Here is a 19,214-nt window from a genome sequence, read left to right on the forward strand (position 1 = left end):
AAGTACGTATCTGAAGCTAAGCCAAATGTGTGGCTGAAGGGCGAGCAGTTCCTAGATTACAGCTTTCTGAGCATGTACAGAGTGTATAGTCAAATCCATTAGCCACCTCCCTCTCTGCATCTTTATTTTTAAAATCTCTCTGTTTTGTGGCCAAGGTCTTGCCCTGATGGGTCAGCGCTTGCATTACTCTACAGCTGCCACCTGGGGGCATCTGCAGCCCACACAGTCCCAATATCCACTCCGGGTGGAAGCTTTTAAATTCTGGGTGCCAGTCACAAACCAACCTGTGGCCGGGGTGTGGGATGAGGGAGCCAAGTTTGCAGAGGCGAGCAAAAGCCCGAGAGGGTGCCCAAGTCAGTCACCTGCCAAAATAGGTTGAGGCATTTACAAGCAGCAGCTTCTGTTACTCTCAAGAAGGCAAAAACAAAACAACACCAAAACCCATTAGATCGTTTAATAACCCTCTGTGAGAAGGATTTTGAAATGTTTAGGGGAAAAATGGGCCTAATGCAGAGTGGGAGGGACCCATATAATGTCTGCCATGGGAGGGGGAAATATATTTTTTCTCCCAATTCCCCTCTCCCCCCCCTAAAAAAAACAAAAAACAAAACCCAGCTGAACGGGGTGTTTAAGGAATTCTAATAGAGATGGGGGAAAGTTTTGTTTTATTTAACTGTAGTTTACAAAATTTCTCAAATGGTGGGTTGGAAATGCCATTCGTTCCCATTAGATAGAGGAAGCCTGTAGATATGGTGTTTTTTTTTTTTTCTTATTCTATGGAAAATAATGATTATGATCAAGTCAGTTCTGGAAATCTGGATACCAGGAGATCTTTGCTAACTCTCTTAGCTGCACTGAAAAAAATTCCACACCCAGCAAATCAATCCTTCTGTTTTAAAACAGAATGATTTACAGATCGAGAGAGAAAGAGAACTTTGGTAGAGATTAACCAGAAGAAATTGTATTGGAATTTTAGAAAACACCCCAGGGAATCCAGATACTTAGATATATTGCCAATGCAGTGGATTAACCAACTTGAAATTTTCTTCTTAAAAAAAATCTAATACTATTGCATTGCTTTGTTTTTATATTTTTGATTAGTCCATTTTTTAAAAAATGCAAATATTATCAGCTTAGTGTTCAGAAGTAGATTCCAATCTTCAAAGAGACACTCACTGCCTTGATCTTTGGGGTGCCAGATTAAGAATGTTTCCTTTTCTCCTGTCTGTTCATTTATCAACCATCATTGATCTATATAGACTGCAAGAAATTGAAGCCTTGCAAATTTTCTGGTTCTGTGTCGAGTTTCGTGTTTTATGCTGCTAGTTCTGCTCCTGTCTTCAGTGTTATGTTGTTATTGTTTTTACATTTACCGGCTCTTTTCTTTCGTGTAAGGTTTCTCCAAGACTTATTGCTAGCAGACAGGATTTAAATGCTGCTAAGTAAATGAAGATGTTTAAAATGAAAATCATCCTGACTGGGTGGTGAGAGGGGAGGAAGCTGGAAGCTGTGGTCTCGAAAACAGATCCAGCCTCGGGGTCTCTTGCATCCTCTGGTTCTCCGGCACCCAGAAGCTGGTGCAGAAGGCCATGTCTAAAAGCACCGTTTGGAAAATGTGGCCCAGGTGGGATGGTCAGGGAGGTGAGGAAAGCCCCAGCACCTCCGGCAGCGTGGCTGAGGATGATGGGCATTGCAGTCCCTCCCGAAACAGTTTCCAGTCTGGGAGTGAGAAACACGCGTGCCAGAAGGAGTCGAAAAAACCAATTTACGACTCCCTTGCCTCTGGGTTCCTTGGCTGTCCAAAAGGCGGATGCCCTCCTTTTGACAGCCGGGAGGGGTCGCCAGAGAGCCGCCGCCGCCCCCCCTCCCCGAGGAGGCCGGAGAAGGTTGCGCCCCCTCTAACCAAGCCCACGAGTGACCTGGCTTTCCTCCTTTCTGGGCTGAGCGCTTCGCTTTCCGGGCAGCCTCAGGCCAAGTTAAAAACAAAACCTCTCTCTTCCCCCCCCCCCATTCAGGCGCCCCTCTCGTCGGTAGACCCCCCCCCGCTCACCTCTCCCGAGCCACTCCTAGGCAGCAAATTGCATAGGATCGGGAACGTGAGTGGGTTTGTGCAGATCAGACTCCCCCCCCACGCCCCAACTCTATTGCAGAAAAGGGGGGGGCGCTCGTCGTCTCCCCCCCCCCGCCGCCCCAGGTGGCCCCGATCCTCCGTGCTCCCCCAAGGCGGGCAGCGCTCCGATTCGGCGCGGTTCGGACTCGGGCGCTCAGCGCGCTTCGGGTCCCGCTCCGGGACGAGTTCCTCGCGAGTCAAGACCCTCCCTGGGCTTCGCTCTGCGTCCCGGCCGGGAACGACGTTAAACTCGAGAGTAAAGCTCCCAACAGGCGCTGACTCCCGGAGAAAGCTTGCCCCAAGTGGGGAGACTTTCGGATCCCCCCCTTTTTTATTATTATTATTATTTTAACGGTTCGGAAGCGGGAAAGAAAAGGAATGAATGAAATGGGAGAGGATCAGAAGAACCACTATAATCGGGTTGTGTTTTTTATTGGTGGGGGGGGTGGGGAGAGGAGGGAGGAAACCCCCTGCGATCCCTTTTAGGCTGGCTGGGAAAACTGTCCCCTCCGTGGATCGATCGGTGTCTTCTTTCGGTGCCTTGCCTGCCGGGAGAGCCGGAAAGTAGCGGGGAGGGGGAGGCGAGGGGAGCGGGATGCTTGGAGGGCATTGATTATTATTAAAGCCTCATTGGGGGGGGGGGGGAGAGGAGGAGGAGGAGGAGGAGGAGGAGGGGACAGGCAGGAGAGCGGGCGAGCCACCGAGCCTTCCTCGGGCAGGGCTGGGCTGCCCTCCTCTTCCTCCGCCCCCCGCTTCACACACACACACTCACACGCACACACACACACACACACACGCACCCGGCGGCGCCCCAGAAAGCTTCCCCCACCAGGAGAGCCCGGCAGAGCGGCGGCGACCTCTCCAGTCCCGGGGCCGCCGCCGCCGCCGCCGCGCCGCTTCCTGGCTCCGATCTCTCTCGATCTTGCGTGTGTGTGTGTGTCCGTGTCCCCCCCCTCCAAGATGGCCGCCGATGCGGGATCGATGGTTCAATATTGGAAGCCATCGGAGCGCCGCCGGCTCCAGGTTCGTGGCCGCAACGCGCGGGGCGGCGGGAGGGGAAGGGAAGAGGGAGGGGAGGGAAGGAAGGAAGGAAGGGAGGAAGGAGGGGAGAGGGGGCCGCCGCTGCCAAGGAGCCGGCTGGCCCTCCCCCTCCCTCCCCCCTCCCCATCGATAGGTATTAGAAATTGATTCGCCGCCGCCGCCGCGGCTGCTGCTCTTTGTTCGGTTCGGGCATTGATTCTTCCTCCAGAAGCCGCCTCGCCAGCCCAGCCGAGAGGAGCCGCCCGGCCAGCCAGGGGAGGGGGGTCGGTGGGGCGATCGGTCGCTCGGCGGGTCCTCGCTGGTCGCCCGGGCTGGATGGACGCCCCGCCGGGCAGCCCTTGGCTGGAGCCGCCGCCGCCGCCGCCTCCTCCTCTCTTTCCTCTTCCTCCTCCTCCTCTGCCGGAACCGGAGCGGACTCTGCCCGTGGCGATCCCCTCCGGATTAGCTGCTGCTGCCGCTGCTGCCGCTGCTTCTTCTTCCTCCTCCTCCTCCTCCTCCTCCCTCTCCCGGCACCGCTCTTCTTCTTCTTCCTCCTCCTCCTCCTGCTCCTCCTCCTCCTCTCCCGCCGGCTCACAACTTATCCGGGCTGCAAAGGTGACGATCGCGGAGGTGTCGCGCTCTCTTTTCTCTCCTCGGGATCTTTTCTAACTGTCCCCCCCCCCACGCACTCCCGCAGCTTGAGTTTTGGGGGGAGGCGGGCGGGCGGGCGAGGCTTGCGGCCGGATCAGGCCCCGGGGGGTGGGGTGGGGTGGGTCGGTGGGCGTCAAGCCGGCGCGCCCGGCGCTGGGACTCCGCGCTTGAGGTTGCCTCGAACTCCTGCGGTCCTTCCGGAGGCGCTCCGGGGCTCCGAGTCGGGCCGGGGGGGGGGGAAGAGGAGAGGAGAGGGAGAAGAAGGGAACCCAGCGGAGAACCGGCGGTGGGGAGGGAGATCCATCCACGGACGTCTCCCTCCGAGCAGGTGCCTGCCCCCATCCTGTCCCTTCTCCTCGTGATCCTAAGCCACCCAGACCTTTCCAAAAGCGCCCCATGGGGCGGAGGCTGGACCGGGCAGGGCCCCCCCCACCCGACCCTTCAACTTTCCGATCCGCTCTCTTTTTTTTCCTCATGGGCTCCCGACCCACTTGGTGGTCGTGGTGGCGGCGGCGCGGGTGTATGTGTGATATCCGTGTGTGTTGGGGCTGGCATTCGTGACTGCACTAATAATAATTAACGCGAGCTTTTCAAAAGAGATTGCTAAACGGGGTGGCGGGGGGGGGGGTGAAAGGAGGAATCGATTTGCGGCATACCTGTCAATGACCTCATCTCTGGCGATGGCTTGTCTTCCGAAGGCCCTTCCGCCCCCCCCCCCCCCCCCGCACACACACACTTTGAGGATGTATTTCTGTATTTATTTAAAGGGTCTGCTGGAGGGGGGGTAGTCCAGTTAGTGGAGGCAAGGCAAGGAAACTCACTTTTGCCTACCACGATCTCCCCGGAGACATCTTTTGCCTCTCTTCTGATCTCCCTTTTTTTCTCTCCCTTTCTCTTCCCTCTGCTCTCTGAATTTGAGAGGTCCCTCCACCTTCACGCCAGCCCCCCCATGGGAAGCGTCTTTTGGGAACCTCCCCTGCTCCCACCCCCACTCTTCCTTCTTTTCCATAAGTGTGGGAAGAGTTTCTGCCTCTACAAAAAGGACCCCCTGGTCCCCCTTTTCACTGTCCAAAGGGCTCAGAATATCTCCCCATCCCAAAAAGCCCTCTCATCATCCAGTCTCAGCTCCCCCCCCCCCACAGTTAATAGAGCGATTTAAAGATGGATCTTTGATATTTGCTGGTCAGGATGGGACGGGAGAGCCACAGAAAGAGAGAGAGGGAGAGAAATTGCTTTTATTTTCAGCTGTCAAAGTATTTGTAGGAGGAGACCATAACAGGGAAGCCTGCCGATAACTTGATTTCCTTTACAACTACTGCAGCAACTAAAAGCCCAAACCAGCAATCTTTCAAATGTTCCCTTCAAAGTCTGCCCTATTTAAATTAAAACAGGATTACTTCTGTGTAATATATACTGGATTCCAGGTTCTATGTGTATGGTTTCCCCTCTCTTCCCCCTCAGTCCAGAGGGGGGGTTTAGTGTTGCAAGTAAATTTATTTCTGGTGTTTTTCATAAGCACAACTTAGGCTCTCTCTCCTTTTTTTAAATTTAGTTACGCTTTATGGTCTGTAACAGGGAAGCAGGGCCCAAGGAGGGTGACTGACACCTGTCATGAGACAGCTCTCACACGCTTTTTCTCTCTGCATGTACACAACTGGGCATTTTTGGGAGGCCTTAAATAATCTCTTGTGTTGTGTGTTAGATCTCTAGGCTGGGATGCCTCTGAAGCGAAAGCCTGTTTGTTGATTATGGGCAAGCTTTCCTGCTAAGATTGTTGTGAGAAAGGCAGATGTAAGAAACCTGGATCTTGTGGGCTTTGGGTAGCTTGACAGAGAAACAGTAGGGGATGAAAGTTCAGGGCACGTGGGTGTTTTATTACTGATTGATTTGCTGTGTCTATGAGTTACTTTTCCTCATTTATCCTCACAATAACCATTCCCTTCCCCAAAATGTCTTTAATCCCAACAGGGCAGTATGGTGTAGGGGTTAGAGCGCTGGAACTGGGACTCCGTTTCAGCCACCTAACCCTGCCTGCATGACTGGTCCAAGGCCACTGGTGAGTTTTGTGTCTCACCCTGGCTCTCCCAGTTCCCAGTCTGACATGCTAACCATTACAACCACAGTGGCTTTCTGACACTGGAACCACAACATTGTTAGGGGGAGAGAATTTTAGAGCATGTGTTTTACACTTGCACTCCCTTTGATCTGGCGCTCTCTATGTGTTTTGGGCCACAATACCCATAATGATAACTCTGATGGCTGAGACGATGGTGGGAGTTGTAATCCAATAGGCTGGAAAGGGAACATGGTAGAAGGGGACATTTAGATACTGTACTTGGTGCACAATTATCCAGAGGACACTGGGGTTTCCTGAAAACTGTTTCCCATCTAGTGATGGGAAAGCTTTGTGCCTCCAAATACTTTGTAAATGCTTCAGTTGTCAATTCCTGCATTGTCAGGACGTTGGACTAGTTGATCTTTGGAGTTACTCCCAGTCCTACCGATTTATGATTCCTCTTCCGCAGTGCCCATTCGATTGGCCATAGGACCTGTTGCTTCTGGGAATCAAAATCCTGACCATCTGGAGGTTCAAAAGTTCTCCATCCCTGGTGCAAAATGTCCATTACAGCATTTATCTTATACAAGTAGTGACAAGGTGAACCATTCAAAGCTGCTCCTCATCTTATTCTTCTTACGTTTAAAAAAGGATCAGAAAACAACCTTTTCTCAAATGTCTGGAGAAGGTTGACTTCCCAGGGTGCAAAAACGGCAGACATCTTATTATATCTGCGTAGGTCGCTGTAGGATGTAGCTCTCCAAAACAGAGAGAGATATTAAGCTCCTTCCTCTGAGGATATGACATCCTTTTGCATTAGGGATAAGAAAATAATTCAGAATTGTGTACTGACACCATTCTCTGGTAGTGGCAGAGTGGAAAATACCAACCCCAGGGGAATTACGGTGATAGACGGAGAGACTTGTCAGCCACCTTCCCTGTTGCTGAAGACTTGAACTTATAAACATAACAGAATAATTAATTAATAAAATAAATAAGTTCTGATCACATGCTTGTAGCAAGAGGGTTGACTGCTCAGCGACTGCTTTGGAGGAGAGCAGCTAAGCTTGGATTTTATCGAAGTGGTGGGTGACTGCCATTTAGGTGTAATGAGACTGAGTTGCTGGCCATTTTGTAGGCTGTTGGTTATCTGCGGTGGCTGTTCTGAGAAAAGAAGCCCACGGAAATAGGCAAAGGTGTGTCCTTCCAGAATGTGGTGGGTTGACTCTCTTAGCAATCAAGACAGCAAAAAGTCCCAGCAGGGTTTCTTCTTAACCCAATCAAATCGCTTCTAGCAAAGGCACGATGAGGTGGTTGCCTCGGGTAGCAGATGCTGGGGAAGGTGGCCACAAGGTGTTAGAGGAGAAAATTGTGTAGAAGTAGACTCTGTCTAGAGGGGCGGGGTATACATCGAATAATAAGTAAATAAATAAAAATAAGTGCACAGCCTCCTATCTTTGCTGCAGTGGAAGATGCTGTCCCGTTGCCAGTAAAGTAGAAGATAGAGCTGTGGTCCATCAACTCTTATTCTTGGACTAGGAGGAGGGTCCATCTTGTTTTTGTTTTTTTTTGGTCTCAGGGTGCAAAATATCTCCAGCTACCCTGTTTGTGAGTCCCTCGGCTTGCTTCGCATCTCGTTGTGTGGCTGGGAGTTGGCGGGTGGTGCCAGCAGGGTCAAACGGTGGGCCCTTCTTTAGCTCCACCCTGACGCAGAACTGTAGGGCTTAATCGCTCATAAAAGTTTTAACCGTCTGTGCAGCCTTCGTGTAAGTGGATTGGGGAGTCTGAGCGGAAACCCGTGGAAACAGTTGCTTACTGGTGCGATGGCTGAAAAAGAAAGCACTCAATTTTAAACGGGTATTAAAACAAGCTTAAAAATTGCAGCGTGCTCTGTGCGCACGCATGTGCAAGGGAGGGAGAAAGCCAATTTAGGTACCATTTCGTGATGCTTCAATAACGTATCAGTGCTTTGAAAATTTAATACCGTTCATCTTTTAAGGAGATTATGCGATCCAGCTGGGGTCCTGAGGCCTAAATGGATCTCAGGTGCTGCCAGCTCTAGATTGCAGGCCACTCTTCCTTGTTGGCATTGGTGGGGTGAGGAGTTGACAAAAGGGGATTATTGTGCCCCCCCTACAGACTGCCTGTGATGTATTCTGCACACTCCTTGGTGTATCACCCTACAGAGGCAGACGTGTGTGTCTTCAAAGTGGGGAGACTGCTGTCTGGGTGGACGGAATTAGCAATTGGGGGGGGGAGAGATGTCTCGCAGGGTTGGTTGGTGTTGGGAGACCTCATTGCTGCCTCGCTAAGGAAGGGGCCCTCTGTAAAGATGGCAGTGCTTTTGTGGATTGGTACATGGTGGGACTCCTTCCTTAAGGGTAGGTGTGGAAATTAGCATTGTCCTTTTGGGGGCATGAAGTTGCCCATCTTTAACATCTTTGTCGGTGTCCTGCCTCCTGCTTAGAGCTTGGAGAAGCTTTCTTGCAGGCTATAACTCCCAGAATCCCCCAGTTTGCACAGATGGGAGGATTCTGGGAGCTGCAATTCAAAAAAAAAAAAAAAAAAAAAAAAGGAACTTTCCCAAACTCTGGCCCTCCTTTGTGGGATAGGCCTGTGATGTGACCAACTGCGATAGAGGGGTGCTGCCGCTCCACCCAGAATCAATTTGTATGCCACATTGCATCAAAAACAACAACAACAGATTAAACATTGATATCCTGGTGATGCAAATTCTACACTGGGCAATGCTTAGTTCTGCATGCTACATAAATGTATGCAGGCTGGCATAATTTCATTTAAAAGCTGCCTTGCTGAGGTTTAGCCCCAAAAAGGGGCGTAAAATTGCTTCGAAGTAAGTCATAGCGCGATCGTTTCTTCTGCCTTGCTTGCTATTTAGCCCAAGCTGTTCTGGTTTTTATTAAGTGAGAGCTGTGTCGTGTCCCGAGAGGTAAACCAGTTGCAGCAGTCCCCCACCAGATTTACCTGGGAGGGCCTGTTGAATGCAGTGGGGCTTACTTCTGAGTAAGCATGCCTGGGGTTTCTGTAGACATTTCCTGCACATTTTCACATGGTGGTCAGTAGAGACCAGAAACCTGGCATTTTAAAATATAACCAACGAAAGTCGTTTGGATCCTGGTCCAATTACTTGTTAGAGAATACTAACAAGCAGTTTCTAAAAGGAGTTTCCCAGGATTAGGCCCCATTGAATGATGATTCCCCCAGAACAGTGCTGTCAGGCAGATGTTTCTCAGTGTTTTTAAGGCCTATTGAATCTTCTTTTCTAAACCGTTTGGTACTCCTTTGCCATCATCTGAGTAGTTGGACCCTTACTGCTAGGAAACCTGAAGCTGGAAGAATAGATTATTCCCCCGAGAAAGGTTTTCTGTTTGTACACAGCATTTGGGGACGATGGTGTTTGGACAACCTTGACAAATTGTGGCACATGTATTACATGCTGATAACGCGATAGCCCGCGAGTGGTTTCATCACCACATTTGTACAGCAGGTGCTCTCGGAAATGAGCACAGATAAAAATTCTCTTGGAGATGACGCTGGGCATATTTCATTAGGTTTAGGAAACAGTCTTAATAGCATCATATTAGTAATGCAGTATTTCTTCTGCTGTTTGCTAATAGTTCTTGTAACCAGATCTATGCCTTTTGTATTTCTCCCCTGCCTTTTCCGTTCTTTAATTTACTCTGTTTTATGGCTGGTAGGGTGTATTCAGCATCTTCTTTCTTTTTAAAAACCGTTTTGGTTAATCCCTTCTAACAATGGGCGTGACTGGTTTTTTTTAATGGTGTGCATTCAGTTTGTGTTTTCTAGTTTAGGCAGCAGCTAGGAGAGATAGAATGATGGAGCTAGTACCAAGTTCATTCTGAGTTAAAAATCATATCTTCCCGGAGTGCCCATCAAAGGTATTTAAATCTGATGGCCTAGCCTTGTTGTGGGTGAGAGAGTTCTTTCCTGTAAAACAATGTGTTGGTTTTTTTTTCAATCAACAGAGTTCCCAGTAAGCAAACTCTGTTGATTGAAAACAGCAACACATTGTTTTACACGAAAGAGATCTTTGTTTATGCAGTTGGTCCTGCCAGCTCAACAAAATTGTGTATGGCGAAAACAGTTTACCTTCTGAAAGCTAGGGACTAGCAACTTAAGAGTGCCATTTCTTTGATGACTTGTGTGTCAACATCTGAAGACATTGGGTTGTCTTCTCCTGGGAACAGCATAGTAAAGGAGAGGCATGTTCAGTGTGTCCACGGAGACCCACACCCTCTCAACCTGCTTTGCTAGGTTGTTGTGATGATGAAAAAGGGAAGAGAATCACCGTGTACACCAACTGGAGGAAAAGCATGATATAAAAGCTAGGGTGCTTCCCAGTTTTTCTTTGTTGTGTGTTTTTTAAGAGAGAGTGTTTCGCTACACGGATGTTTCATTTCATCTGCTCTGAATTGCTGCTCTCTTTTTCTGCTAATGTAACTCAGGTGCTTTCAACATTCTTTTTTTTTTCTTTTCCCTTTCTCAAACTTGGAAGGAATTGTACGCCTACCTACTGCGTGCTTCAGAGATTTCTGGAGAGTGTCAGGGCTTGATTGAATGTTTTCATTGTTTGGCGTTTTAGGCTAAAAAAAAAAGTGAGCTGTTGATTAAAATATTATCTCTGCATGATATTCTGGAGTGCATAAATTTTAAACACATATCAGCTCATTGAGACATCCATTAAATGGTATGACAGCTTGACTTATCTAAATGTGCTATCATTTAACTAAGTGTCAAAATTCTTCTTTATCTTTTTGATGACGACGGTAAATAAGCTATCAGTTCCGTTAGCTGTGGGAAACATGGGGAGGTTGTTGTTGTTGTTTAGTCATTAAGTCATGTCCGACTCTTCGTGACCCCATGGACCAGAGCACGCCAGGCCCTCCTGTCTTCCACTGCCTCCTGGAGTTTTGGTCAAATTCATGTTGGACGTAATGCACTTAAAATGAAGAATGAGGTAGAGCAGTTTACTCTCCAACCTTGTGCCTTCCTATTGCCCCCATCATCCTCAACCAGCATGGCCATGAACAATTCAGTCCTTCAGTCTTTCTTTCCATCTATGAAATGGGAATGACAGTTCTGTTCCCTCATTGGGACAGGCTGAGACATCTTGTTGAGACATCTCTGAACATCACAAGATGCGTCAACCTCTAGCATGAGATCAAGACCGTCCTCTCTTTTTTGGCCGAGAGGTCCTCAATGGGCATAAAACGTCTCTGTGGAAAAGTGAGGTCCTTTTCCCCGTTTGTAAAGTATGCACAGCGATCCTGAAAGGACAAGCTGCTGGATTTAAAAGGTGGGAAAAGCCCATCTGGGGCTTCTCCTTTTAAAAAAAAGTCTGTGAAAGGAGGCGGCAGCTATTATTATTCTGTGCAGTTATGTCATTCTCCCTAACATCATTCCTGTAGATCACGGGAGAAAATATATTATTCTCATCTAGGCTAGGAGAAAAATATGATGGCTTTCCATTCTTGTGCATGAGAATGTGACAAGTTAGAGCTTCCGATCGCTAGCCCCAGAGCTTGGAAAAGTTCCTTTTTTTGGCCTGCAGCAAAGAGACTTCGGACTACAACTTCCAATGAGAGACTAACGGAAGCTGTGTACTTCCAAATAATTTTTTTGCCAGACTCTGGGATTCTCCTTTATCGAAGCTCTTCTTATGCTCTGAAGGCCGACTCTGTCTCTTAATCGGAGCTGCTGAACCACAGGTTTTTGCTAGAGTGTTGTTACGCTGTTCAGATTTTCTAGAGGCGGAGGGAGGGAATTCAGGAGAGTGCAGGATTTAATTTGCTTTTTACAAGCAGCTCTGAAATCCCTTCGCTGGAATCTCGATCAAAGCTGTACGCTCGAATTTAGAGAAGAAATCTGAGCTTGGGAATTTGTTTTGAGTATTGGAATGTAACAAATTCTGCCGTCTTTGCATACAAAACCTGCTTTAGTTACCCTAGGCATTTCAGCAAATATAATATGTTACAAATTTAGAATTCCTGTGCCTCGCTGTTTGCTCTGCCACCTAGCCTGATGAAGAACTCTGGAGAACTCAGAAGCTGGCAAGCTTTTACAGCAGAATTGCTTCCCGCTCGTAGATTCAGGGCAGCACAGGACTCGGGATGCGTTGCTGAAAAGGTTTTAAAAATGGAAAGTCCTTGCAAAATGTCCAAATGTCTTCTAGTAGAGCCAGGTCCGCCTTCTGCCCACCCCTTGTCGGGAGCGAAGGAGACCTGTGTGAGCAGGCTGTGAAGATGGTTGCAGAAAAAAAGAGGATTTTTGGTAGGCTTGGTGTTGCTTCTTCCTGAAGCTTCCTTCAGCTGATGGGTGAGCAATGGGGACAGATCAGATTCTGCCTTTCTGTCCCTCTCTCTCTCTCTCTCTCTCTCTCTCTCTCTCTCCCTTCCTCCCCCCCCCCCCCCGCTACTTTCCTTCCTCTCTTTTGTGGTCTGCATAATTGAGATTCTGCCAGATGAGATGCCTGGAGAAGATTGGGGGGGGGTTATCTTTAGCACAGGCTGTTCTTACTTTAGAAACTGATGACCCCAATTGCAGACCAAAGAGGGACTTCTATCCTAATTAATAAACCCATTAATTAATTGTGTGCGCACCGCAGCCCATTAGAGATGTGGGCTGGTTGGCTGGGAGGGGGGAAGGGAGTGGATTCTCTCTGCAGTCGAGGAAAGGCAAAGGGGGGGGGGAGGCAGTTGTTCCACGCCGCCTGAGACGAGGCAGGAGCGGCTCTTCTCACCTTTTTCCAGCAGGGCCTCCTCCCAAGGAGTTGGACTACTGCTCCCATCACGCCTCGTCAGCTGGGGAGAAGGGGTGTTGTGTTGGTGGCATTTCTGTGTGGTTTCCTTAGTGGACAGGAGGCAAAGCAAGAGGCTGTTGCTGCCCAGAGAAGATTGGATACATTGACTATGGGATGATGGGTGTTGTAGTCCAGGAAAAAGCAACATTTCTGACTTCTGGTTTAAGGCAGCGCTTTTGGGGTCAGGGAGCTGACAGATAACCCAGGAGGGCTTTGCAGGGGAGAAACAGGCAAAATCTGAGTTCCAAAGCAGGAAACATGGAGCAGTTTTTGCTCAGAGCAAGTCAAGTAGTGGTCACGATCCAAAGAGATACGCGGGAAGAAAGCCAGAGTAGGTGTCCAAGGCATCTTAAATAGGTAAAGCAAACTGAGGAGGAAGCGCTAGGGAGTAGAGAGCTTTATATGCTCTGCTGTGCTGTTATTGGTCTGTCGAGTCAGGTGGTCGTTGGCCCAGGTGGGGTGGTACTGCAGTCTAGGGGGCGCCCTTGGGACCCAGGTCTCCATTTGCCGTTTGTAGGAACAGAGATTGTGAGACGCAGGGATAATTAGTTACAGCCCATGGGATTACTAGCAACAAGTTACTTTTTTTGAACAAGAACGGAATCAAGTCACACTTGGTAAGCAAAGTAGTTTTGTTCTGACGGGAGTTTGTCAAAGTCTGGTTTACTTGTCAAAGTCTCATTTACTTGTTAGCGTTAGTTTCATAAGGGAACAAATAGTAATTAAAAGCAACAAGCAACACACCAAATTACATTTTTAACTTTGTAATGAGAATTAGAAGGGGAGCATTTTTTTAAAAAGAAAAACCCAATCCAATCCAAAATACTATAATGAATAACTGGAACAAATTACTTTAACAAAAGTTAATTTCCCAAATCTACACGGAGGCCAGTCATGCTCCTAAGTGCTGCACAGAAGCCCTGGTTCAAAACCTCCCATTGACAGCTTGCAACTGTTCAGTGAGGGCCACTCTTCTTGCACCCCATTTTGAGCAACATTTTTCCTTTGCTGCCTGTTCGCCTAGAGAAGATTTCTACTCATCAAAGGCAACCAGCTTGCCGGGCTGTTGGTTTGCAGACCAACCCTTAGAAAACCGAGCCGGTTCTAATTCCCAGGCGCGAAGCTCTGAATTCCTGTGAGAAAAGGGTATTTAATATTAGGTATTTAAACAAAACTCCGAGGAAATAAATTCCACGTCTTGCCATACGCTTATTCGCTTCGTGTGGCAGTGAATATTAATTAGTTTGGTAAATCTGCATTGGAAGAAAGAGAAAAGGCTAGGAGGTTCCAACCGGAGGCACCTTAGAGATGTACTCGATGAAGCAAGGAGCTTTTGCCGAGCTGCTTTGCCACAGAGTCGGTCGGTCTCTCTCCATCTGTTGTCAAAGTGAAGTGTGAGCTTTTCTGCTTCTGCCTTTTCTTACCTAGGGAGGCTTAAAAATAAAAACGGAGCGCATCTACCTGATTCTGTTTTGCTCCCACTGAGTGTCAATGTGGCTGCCTTTTTTTGACAGTTAGCTTTCCAATTATGTTGCTGATGAAAAAAAAAGATTAAAATTCTCTCCTCTTTTCAGAAGTTCTGCTAGACTCAGAGATCTTTCAGAGAACCATGATTTGCATTGCCACTCATGGAGCAATGGGACTTTATCTCACTGTTACAAGTAGGAATTGTTTTGCTGAGGAGCATGAGCAATTGTGTGATCTTTTTTAAGCCAAATAATTTGTATGCTGCTTTTCCACATACGGAGCATTAAGTAAAACCCAGTAAGAAAAGAGCAAAACAGTACGGAATGCTATAAACTACCCACAAACAAAATGTAAAGACAACAGCTTGCGGTGGTTGTAGTGGTGATAAACGGGGATTAAAGCAAAAAAGCCAGAACAGTATTCAGCTATTATACATCCGTAGTCAAGTGTTCAGGACTTCTTTTGACACAGTTTAAATGTGTTTTGTTTTTGTGACCCACACACTGTCATTCTGTTGATGGTGAAGCGCTTTAATAAGTATGGATCAATATACTGATCCAGAAGACTTTAGGGGGGGTATCATGGCCTACAGATGACTTTTGGTCCTCCTGCAGCTTCTACATTTTGCCACAAGGGGCGCTATCATATAGATCGTAAAGATCTGGGTTCGGTTTCTGGCTGGCTCAGGCCGCCATAGGCTGTGTGCCTATACTTTGTGCTGAAATGAGTGTATCAGACTGCTAAATAAATCAATTATGATGATAATATAGTACATAGAGTAGGGATAGTTTATACAGATTTCTGAACTGTTTTGTTTTGTGTAATGCTGTTCTTATTAAACCCAGTCTTGGCTGCTTGGAATCTTTAGGGTGAACAGAGTCCGCGAGGTGAAAATAAATATTAAGTGATTCTTCTGCATGACCCATCTCTGCTTTTCATCTATAATCATAACATTGACAGGAAGCAGAGGGCGGTGGAAGATTCCAGAGTGTTTCTCTTGGGGAGCTGGGGGAAATGTTGCTATTAATAATAAATATATATTTTTAAAATGGCTGAAATTTCTAGAATGTGCACACGGAGGTGACGTTTTGTTTTTGTGCACTGAAATATAGAAAGCAGAGGATATGCAAAACACATCCTCATCAGCCTGTCTTGTTGAATATGAAATCGCTTTGATATTTTACTTGAGGTGAACAACTCCCTCCCTTTATTTTAAATTTCCCTTCGGTGAAGTATCTACACCATCTTCACAAATGTTGCTAGACCTACTGAAATTTCTTTGGATGACAGATTCTAGAGAGGGCGTAGCTGTGTTTTTCTCTTATAGCAAAAATGGCAGCGCCTTGGAGCACCTTGAGGACTAGTAGATTGGTGGCAGCAGAAGTTTTGACAGCAGAAAACCTGTATTTGATTATACTAATTTAGGAGGTACTGTTGAGCATCAAGGGTGGTGCCTGTCTTTGTGGATGAATCAGAACGATAAAGAGTTGAGCAGAAAGGTTGAGAAATCAAGTGTTTGCCCAGCTTTACAGAAGACGGTCTTCTTTTTCAAAGCATTCCCTCTACCACAGCCATTGAGTCCTTTTCTGTTCCGAAGAGAGGGAAAAAAACATAACAAGGAAGACTTCGCTGAAGGCTCAATGTCACATATGAACATAAGAATCTGTTCAATCCCGAGTTAGATGCTCTGTCTTTCTTACCCATTATTTCTAGCTCTGACTGGCAGCATCTCTCCTGGCAGAACACTTTCCACCTCCTTTAATTCTAGGGGGAATTAAAATTTGCACGGAAAACAGGTTCCAGTGAGGTAGCTATGCCCTCATTGGGAGGGAGATTAAAAATTCATTGTCAAGTCTCAATCTTTAATTTGTTTGAGATTTTAGGAATAAAAGGTATTCTGGGGTGGGTGCGTGTGCACATGCGTGTGTGCATGCATGCGTACCTGTCTTTGCATTTTTCATGTTTGTGTGGCCCCTTTGTATGTATTTTGTTCCAAAACCTGTTTTCTGGATATTCTTTGTAAAGATGTCTTAGTTTTCCCTTGGCTTGTTGAAGACAAATGTGTAGTTCTACATTACTGTTGTCTTTGAGCAATGTTTTCTTTCCAGAAAACACAGAAGGGGATGGTGAATGTTTATCCTTCCTCAGCAGAGATCCGTTACTGTCCGCAAATCAAATTTGCCTATCTGACTTCCTTTCTTTCTTCGTACATCTGTTCAGTGGCATGAACTACATGTGCAATTCTGCTGTTTCCATAAACAGCACATGTACAGTACATGTACAAGAATTGTACAGTAGCAGAATTTCCGTTCTCTTGGATAAAGATCATCCTGAGAATTTCACAAGACTAAGTGTGTGTATGTATATGTGTGTGTGTGTGTGTGCTCTGCCTAAATATCATCTATACATTCAGATTTTAGGGAATAATTTTGTTTGTTATGTAGGTGATATTGTTTTGAGAAATAAAAGGTTAAATTGTTAGTAAGAATGAGGCAGGTGATGGAATCTGTGAGAATTTTATTTTTATCCTTATCTGTATACTACTTCCTCCCCCCTTCTTGGCTACTACTATAAAGCGTTTCCTGTCAGCCACTATGTTATGCCATAAGACGTGTGTGTCTGTGTAATTGTTCACAGCAGCCCCATTGGATGACCATTTATTGTTTCCTCCTTGACCAAGCCTGCCCATTTAATGCCACTTGGCTGTGTAATTATTGGGTTTTGTTGCGTCTCTGTATGTGGGTTTTTACTCATTTGGTGTAACATTTAATGATCTCCCAAAAGCTGCAAGAGGAGGACTCCGGAGTATTGATCTCGCTGCAGTTTTAAGCGACTCGCACCTCACACAAGGGATGTTTTAATATTAATTGCTTGATGTGGCGTATGCTTGCCGAGCATTCTTCAACACAAATTGCTTATTTTCCCCCCTTTTCTTTAAAAGGGTAGATTACCAAGGGAGCTAACATTTCCCTGGCAGGAATTGGAACTCTGCCTCTGTGACTGGAACAAGCGAATCGTGGTTGCATTCCAAGTTAAGGCCCTCTTCCCATTTCTTAGAAGAAGAAAAATTGAAAGTTTGTGCAACAGGTGGCTTTGTTCCTGGGTTCTGGGCCCCCACATTTTGGATTGTGCGTGTGTGCAGTTGCCAGGATTTCACCTGAATGCAATACAGGTCACAAACCTGAATCTAAATACGGCCGACTAAATTGATGATTCACACACAAAGGAGTGAAGGGAAAAGTGTGTTTACACACATTAAGAGAAGGGTGTCAATAAGTGTGTGCATAAGCAAATCAGCATTTAAAAAGCATACAATTCCAAAGCAGTGGAAAAAGAATAAAGTCTTGTCACCTAGTAGGAAGCAAGGTTTGGGCAAAACAGTTCGAGTTGGGTTTGGAAGAGAACAGTAAAGTGGCAATGGGGAGATGTGGACATCTCCAGGAATGACCACGTGGGATCCTCAAAGGACCTTTGCAAAGGGTCAGGCCTTCCCTGCCTCAAGGTGGCTGCAGGATAGCTTTTTCTGAGTTTTGGAAGTATTTCATGGGAAGGAAAAAGGTGAAAGCGTATCCCGCACAGCTTGGCTAAGATGAACCTAGGCAGACTTTCCTTGCATTCAGAACCATCATAGTGCTTTTGCTCCCCTTGGTTTCTCTCCCTCCCTTCCTGTTCCATAATTTAATCTCTCTCTCTCTCTCTCTCTCTCTCTCTCTCTCTCTCTCTCTCTCTTGTAATTCACCCTTTGGAGCACTGCTGCAGTAAATATCTGATTAGCAAAACCGGCGCTGTGTCAGTGTAGAGACTGCTTTTATACAAGGCGGAGAGGAGGGGGCCGTCCCCCTCCCTGCTCCTTTGTAGGAGCCTGGTGCCTCCACCACCCGCCTCCCCCTCTCCTGCACATTTCTTTCCAATAAAAGCAGCTAATTAACATTATTCTTTAATTATTGCCTCTATCAACAAGGGGGTCTGATGACTACCAGCAGGGTAGTCTTGCTTTCTCTCTTCCCCTGCCCCTGCGGAGGCTTCGGTGGCTGTTGCCTGTTGAAACGAATTTGATGTCATCTGTCCGTTGTCAATTAATGGGGACTCTCGGGTACGGCTGGCGCGCCAGCGCACTGTTAGCGGCCCACGACCATGTAATTCGCCCCCTCAGGCAAGAGTACTTTGGAAGTCTCTGGATAGTTTTGAACTCTCTGTTCTTAATTAAATATGCAGTTTTTCACGGTAAGCAGGTTAATTCTTTTGTGCTGTGTTGTAATGCTGTTAGGAATTTTTCATAGTTCTTATTAAACATTATTCAGGCGTTGTGAATTCTGTAATTAAAAAAAAGAAAGAAAAGAAAGTTGTGTGTGTTTAAAAAAAAAACAAAAATCAAAACCTTCCAGTCTTTTTCTTCTCCCTGGTTAATTTATCAAATAAAAATTTGCCTTTTTAATTTTTTTTTTTTTGTGGTCCAGGTTTTGGGGGTGGGAGGCGTGTGCAATCCCCCAGAGGCTGCGTGGAGTGTTTTAAAAGGGGAAGGATTTAATTGCTCAGCTGGGATTGGTTGCTTATGAAAGATTTGGCTGTTTGATTAGCAAACCCTTCAGGGGAATGCTTTTAATGCTCCATGATCTTAATTTCTCTCTCCCCCCCCCACACACCCTTGCCTTCTGTCTGATTGTTGGGTTCTCCCAGGATGTATTGGGTTCTCTGAGGACGTTTTTTCTTTCTTCGTAATGGGTCCTTTTCAAGTATAGTTCACACAGCAAGGAGAAGGGGATGCAGAAGCGTCTGGATGTGTCTCTCTTCTTTTTAACTTTATGATCGCGTTGTGTGTGGGGGGTTTGAGTTCTCCGAACGCGCTGTTTCTGAGAGATCCTTGTTGACGCTCATCATTTTAAATAATTAGGGCTGCAGCGTTTCGGTTGATGAAGTGCTTAGATGGAATTAAAAAGTTCCCTTTGATCAATTAAAGAAGGTGCCCTTGATAAATTTGGGCAGCACATCTTTCTTTTTAGAAAGAAAAGAAAAATGATTTTTAAGGCAAGCACCTGCAGAGGCCCTCGATGCAAAGCTGCCCTCTTAGA

At 46.8% G+C, this 19,214-nt stretch overlaps 1 protein-coding gene across 14 annotated transcripts in view; it reads left to right on the forward strand.

The window, feature by feature from the left end:
- CUX2 (cut like homeobox 2) overlaps nucleotides 1–19,214 on the forward strand; it is a 132,090-nt gene that overhangs the window by 15,024 nt on the left and 97,852 nt on the right. For 2 of the 14 annotated variants that reach the window (XM_072983333.2, XM_072983334.2), the window contains exon 1: nucleotides 2,902–3,133. The exons of 6 other annotated variants lie outside the window; for them this stretch is intronic. In XM_072983333.2, coding sequence (XP_072839434.2) covers nucleotides 3,071–3,133 — 63 coding nt within the window. In that variant the 5' untranslated portion in view covers nucleotides 2,902–3,070. Of the gene's footprint in view, nucleotides 1–2,901; nucleotides 3,134–3,323; nucleotides 3,746–3,940; nucleotides 4,110–19,214 lie in introns of those variants that run through there. 6 more of the 14 variants (XM_020802766.3, XM_078381806.1, XM_072983332.2 and 3 more) reach the window with 5 other exon arrangements.

The sequence above is a fragment of the Pogona vitticeps genome, chromosome 14 (genome assembly GCF_051106095.1).
Source record: "Pogona vitticeps strain Pit_001003342236 chromosome 14, PviZW2.1, whole genome shotgun sequence".
In the NCBI taxonomy this organism is placed as follows: Eukaryota; Metazoa; Chordata; class Lepidosauria; order Squamata; family Agamidae; genus Pogona; species Pogona vitticeps.